At 32.8% G+C, this 6,384-nt stretch overlaps 1 protein-coding gene and 1 pseudogene across 1 annotated transcript; one reads left to right on the top strand and one right to left on the bottom strand.

The window, feature by feature from the left end:
- Positions 1-267: 267 nt before the first annotated feature.
- LOC145934253 (uncharacterized) lies at positions 268-3,042 on the bottom strand (annotated as a pseudogene).
- A 2,775-nt stretch (positions 3,043-5,817) lies between these two features.
- Positions 5,818-6,141, top strand: LOC145934252 (protein GVQW3-like). Its single transcript, XM_083034619.1, has one exon. The coding sequence runs from the start codon at positions 5,818-5,820 to the stop codon at positions 6,139-6,141; it is 324 nt and encodes a 107-aa protein (XP_082890745.1).
- The last annotated feature ends 243 nt before the right edge of the window (positions 6,142-6,384 follow it).

Raw genomic sequence — 6,384 nt, 5'->3', positions numbered from 1 at the left:
GATAAGCAAAATTTAAAAAATCATATACTTGCATAATTACATTTGTATATTAATAAATGATTCCCGTTTTTATTCTTCTTCAAGCGCAGAAATGTAGACAACATCTAAAATATTTGAAGAATTCAATTATTATTGCCATTCTAATTAAACTGAGTAAAAGATATATGAGACAATTATACTAACCTGTATTTTGTTAGTCATTCTGGAGATTCTGTTTTTCTTCCTGTAAATAGTATCTAAAGGAACAACTAAATGCAGTTTTATTTTTTACAGATTATCTGTATGTATAATTGCACCAACTACATACTCGTTAACTTCGGATTCATCTTCGTCACTACTATCACCTATCGATGAACTACTCCAATAAGACATTTTGTAACATTTGAAAAGTATCTGATTCACTTGGATACAAAAAATTTCACTACTTATTGAGGAACATTTAAATATTTGAATTACTGAGGACAAAATGCCAATATCATAGAATGAATCTATTTTTTGAAATTTTTTTACAACCAGATAATATGTGGTATTGTCCATGAAGATATTAACAATGAGGCAAATCGATCCATTGTGTAAAATACAACAATTATCTCGTGTATCCAAACTGAACAGAATTCTGTTGAATATCAATTTTCGATACTGACAGCTGTTTGGATTAATATTAGGTGGAAGAGGACCTTTATTATGCGCTGCAAATACTTGCGTAGAAGAATCAGTGAGTTTGGAAAAATAAGTTTGACTACGATGCAAATTTGTTCCACAAGCTTCCATCTCTGACATTCTATTGGAAAACTGTTGAAGGGGAAAACTAGGTTTTCTGCAGTATTTTCTGAAAACTGGCATATTATTATCATAAGGAAAAGCTGAAAATGAATCAAGGGGACCTAATTGCCTCACGTCACTTGTGAGATGAAGAAGACCGCACATTATATGAAATGAATGATAAACCATAAAGATTTTCACATCGAGCAACAAATTTTTGTAGAGCAAGTTCAGCAAAGTATAAATGTACTTTTGATGGTGAAGTAGAAATCAATATTCTTGTGGCAGTATGCAAAAACAAAAAATGAGTATATACTTGTTGATTCAGAAGACCGTATGTTACTATTGGACCTGTATACAATAAAAATTGACGAAACTCTGTTGCCTTGTATTTAGAAAATTCATTAATTGCTCTAGGACGTCTTGCAAAATCTGATGGACAATATGTTTTAAGATTATTTAATCTTTGAGATATTATAGCGATGGATCTTGCTGGTAATTTTGAGAAACGTGTATATTTACCACATCCATGCAGATAAAAGTTTTTTCATAACGCTCAAGCATACTAGATGCATATATTCAAAGGGAACTTGTGAAACCATACCTATGGGTAACATTGACAATGAACTTTTGCCATCTTTGTGATGATCTTCATCTATACACCTTAGATATTCTTTGTTTGTACGAAGAGGATGATTAATACTACTAAATGTAGATCTGCCTTCATATCGTAAACCAGAAACTTTGCACTTCGAACAAGGATTTCCAGATGTATGACCTTTATGATTAAGAATAAAAGCACGAGCTGGTGCATCGGCTATAAAACATCTTAAACGTATTGGTATCTTATTACCAGCAAAATCTATACCACCGTTGCTTATTATATTGTTAATCAATAACAAATTTTTCAAAGAATAAATTGGAATCATGTGATTTCTCAGCACCACTGTATATTCCAATTATTATTGGCCTTGTATATTTAACATTTGCAAGTCTACATTGAATTGGCCAGATGTGAATACTTCCTACTCTATCTAAACTACATCCATCTGTATTAAAATCGATTTCTAATTCATGTGGTATAGATCCCAAAGGAAGACGTGATAACGTTTTAATAATTTCTGCTTCAAGAGAGAAATGAATATATTTTCCTGGATCTACTTTGGATACGACATGTGTACGTGGAGTTTTTAAAAGAGTTGTACCATCTTTTGGCAACGAAGAGAAGCATATGTGTGTTCGAAGAACAGATAAAATATTATTACATTGCACATGTGTAAAATTATTATTAACAAAACACGCAGCCAAACGATCTTGAAATGTTTCGTCATTGGAAGTACTGAGAAATGATGAGGAAGTGGAATCTTTACTGTCATTATCATTACTAATAGACAATATATCATTATCGATATTATCGGAAAACGTAATATTAGAGATATCGTTAGTAATATCGTCCGTAAAAAAAACTTTGTTCGAAAGGAATCGTTAACGTGAATAGAAGAAGCAGCATTATCCGGCTGTTCAGGTGTAACAGAATCTTGTGCATATTTAAATTCAAAGTATTTTTAATTTCTAAAGCAATTCGTCTTCGTTGCCTTGCAGATAACCTGTGAAAACATTTACGCGAAACAGAATATTTAACTGGTTTCATACTCGCCTCGAAAGTCTTCCAGAAATCTTCTATAAAATATAGCCTCTACGAAGAATATTATTATCCAGAAGAACTCGGAAGCTCGCTTCAAAAGTCTCTCGCCAAAATCTTCTTGAATTTTATCCTCTGTGATAACCTTATGGCACTCACGGCGGTTGAATTCAGAAGAACGCGGGAACAGTGTTGGAGGTTATACGACAAAGACTCGCACATGCCTAGTAGCGCGCATTAAATGTGCGCAGCCACACGTGGCACGTGATTACGCCATGCACGGCAAGGTTTGTTCTGTTATTTGCATAAATTTTGTGTCTCGTCGTGCTAGAGCAAACCTTGCCCTGTTTTTGCCACAAATTTGCTATCACGTCGTGCACGGCAAGGCTTGCTCTGTTATTTGCACGAATATTGCGTCTCGTCGTACTAGAACAAACTTTGCTCAATTTTTTTCGTAAATTGTCTGTCATACCGTGCATGACAAGATTTGCTCCATTTTTGTCGTAAAATTGCTATCATATCGTGTATAGCAAAATTTGCTATTATTGACGTAAAATTTGTGTTTCACCATGATAGCATTATTTGCTCTCGTCTATGCGTATAATTTACGACAAGCCTTTCTCTATTATTTGTAGCATTATGTTAACGAAAAGTTTGCCGTAAATTTACTCGAAATATTTAAACAAGACGAAGCAAGACAAATATTTGCTAGAAAATTGTTGTGAAAATTGATACAAACTTTGTCGCAAAGCTTTAGCGAAACGTGACTTTAGCACTCTTGGCTATCTGGAATATCATTCGAACATTCTATATTCATACTGTGAAAATACGTAATGTATATAATATACTGAGAACATTTCTATAATATCACTTGTAGTATATTATTTCTTGTATATTCTCGTATATTCTGAGAATATACTTTTAATATCTTTTATAGTATATTATTTTTCGTATATTATAATATACTTTTGAATTACGCAAATTTATTTATTAACGGATATGTATGCCATTTTGCATACGTAATTTCCGGTATTTGTCTTTTCCTTGTGCTTCTTTACTGATGACGACGTGCAATTATACTACGATTGTGATTAATCGCAGGTAATCCTTTTTATTTCTTTTCAAATACACTATAATATGAAAGATATTTTATAAAAGCTATTTCCGTATGAAAAATTTTGTTATTCACATTTTTTATTAATACTTTATTATGATGAAATGCAAATTAACCTAATTACTGCAAATTAACCTCAAAATTGAATTTTAAATAAATGTTTATTTTATTATAAGTTTATTTCACATATAATATATAGATCAAAAATACTTATTCTTATCTAAGACTCGTTGTATTGCAGTATTGCGCCATAAAAAGCACAACCTGATGAATCTATTTTTGCACAAATCTACATATATATATATATATATATATATATATATATATATATATACCCAGATAGCCAAATCTGTCAAGAGCATGTATTAAAACTGTGTGCTATATATTTTTGCCAGCAAAAAAACTGCAGATTTTATATAAAACTTGTTATATCAGATAATGATAGCAGAACGTTGGCAGAAATGTTATAAAATCTGTTGACATAATTTGGCAGCAAGTCAGTAGCAGAAATCAAGCAGGATTTGTATAGAATTATCATAGCAGATTGGTAGTAGAAACCGAGCAGGATTTGCGCAACGCAGTTTGGTGTCAGATTGACGGCAGAAATCGAGCAAGATTTGCGCGCGCACAATCTGATGGCAAATTGACAACAGGATCTGCATTTTGCAGTTATTTAATAGTTCCTTCGCCTACCGCTATGCGATGTATTTTCTCGCAATCAAATTTCTGTTAAAAATAGATATAAAATCTGCAAGTCGTGGCTATTAATAAAAGATCAAAAGTATATTTTTCTATCAGTTTAATTTTTGATATCTGACAAGTCTAACATGAGAATATTAAACTTATTAGAATCAATAGGATATATACATGGAAAATTATCCATTTACTTTCTATTTAAAGCATAAAGCAGAATTTAATTCTCATATAAATTATATCTTAAATTTTATAAATTATAAATTTAATTATTTTTGCAATTTATTTTATTAATTTAATTAATAGATTAAATTGAACATTTAATTGCTATGTGAGATATAACTACATACGATATAATATGTTGTATATTAAATATCATATTTATGAAAAAAAAAATAATAATTAGCGGATAACACATCTTAATATGCACCTGTTATATTCATCGAAAAATATTGAATTTTATTATACTTATATGTTCAAATGGCAAGGAACAGCAGATCCTGGTCGATTTCTGCCGCCAATCTGCTATTAGATTGTGTTTGACAGATCTGCTCGGTTTCTGCCGCCAATCTGCTGTCAGATTTTGCTTACTAACTATGCTAGCAGAATATCATCAATTGCGGACACAGTGGATAGGAATCTGCTGTAAAGTCATGATTAGATCTGCTGTCATACTGCCGACATGCTGCTAACATTTTGCTATCTGGGTATATATATATATATATATATATATATATATATATATACGCAGATCGGTTATTTTGGAGACAAAAACATATATATTCTGATTACTTTGGGGACAAGTGTTTACTTTGAGGACCGTCCTCATTATTTTATATACGAAAAGATTACTTCAAGGACTGTCCCCAAAGTAATGTATATAAACAAGGATTACTTTGGGAACCTATTTAGCAAAAAATCTTATAAGGTGTTAATGTTCAAATTATTATACTTTTGCAAATAGATTATGCATCGAAAAGAAGATTAAGATATACAGGATATCCATGCGTGTTTTCTTTCTCTATTATAATCTTAATTCTTTATATAATACATATATACACAGATCGAATATTTTGGGGACCTCCTTTTTTTTTTTTTCAATTAAAATAACTGTTGTATTTAATGTGTATAATCGTGTATTTCTAATACATGCAATGTTTAAGACCTAATAATTAATTCGCGATTTAGCGACTTCAGTCCGATATTTTTTTCGCCTATATCTCTTTAGAGGGGCCATTGGGGAATGTAGGAATTAGAAATTCTCGAATTGAGAATTAATTCCAAATATAAATCTTGGCAATGTACCAAGTAAAATTTTCGTGCCTCGTGCACATTATCAAAGTTCTAGTGAAAAATTAATTTTCACTATAATGTGCCTAACATCCGCGTACGTCTCTCATAGCCAATGTATTTATATTTCTTAATATACGAGGGTGGTTTGAAAAGTCCGTGCAAAGTCAGAGAGATGGCACCACTGGTGCGTATCGGGGTTATTTTTAGTTAGTAGCATCTCTTGGAAGAATACACACCAAGTTTCAGCCAGATCGGTCTATTTCTCTGTGTTTGGCGTTCGTTTGAATCGAGAAAGTCGAGTGATTTCCCAAAAATGGATGAAAGAGAATTTCGTGTGTTGATAAAACATTACTTTATGAAAGGCAAATCGCCTCAGAAGACTAAGGAGAAGCTTGATAAACATTATGGTGAATCTGCACCTTCAATTAGAACAGTTTATAAGTGGTTTCAAAATTTTCGGAGTGGCCATATGAGCACAAGTGACGCTGAACGTTCTGGACGCCCTATTGAGGTCACTACTCCTGAAATCATTGATAAAATCCATGATATGATGATGGATGATAGAAGAGTGAAGGTGCGCGAGATTGCTAGTGCTGTGGGCATCTCGAGTGAACGGGTACATAATATTTTGCATTAACATTTGGGCATGAAAAAGCTATCCGCAAGATGGGTGCCGCGATTGCTCACAGTTGACAACAAACGAAATCGTGTGAGATATTCCAAGGACGGTTTGCAGCTGTTTCAGCGGAATCCACAGGACTTTAAGCGTCGTTTCGTCACTGTGGACGAAACATGGATACACCACTACACGCCTGAGACCAAGGAACAGTCCAAACAATGGGTTGCCAGCGGGGAGTCTGCACCAAAGAAGGCGAAGACC

Source organism: Prenolepis imparis, unplaced genomic scaffold, assembly GCF_030444845.1.
Source record: "Prenolepis imparis isolate NDT839.2.m4 unplaced genomic scaffold, iyPreImpa1.0 SCAF_3, whole genome shotgun sequence".
NCBI lineage: Eukaryota > Metazoa > Arthropoda > Insecta > Hymenoptera > Formicidae > Prenolepis > Prenolepis imparis.
This window is presented reverse-complemented; position numbering and strand designations above follow the sequence as displayed.

What these genes read in the sequence shown, in the direction of transcription:
- LOC145934252 (XM_083034619.1), top strand. Translation starts at nt 5,818, where the DNA reads ATGGATGAAAGAGAATTTCGTGTGTTGATAAAACATTACTTTATGAAA.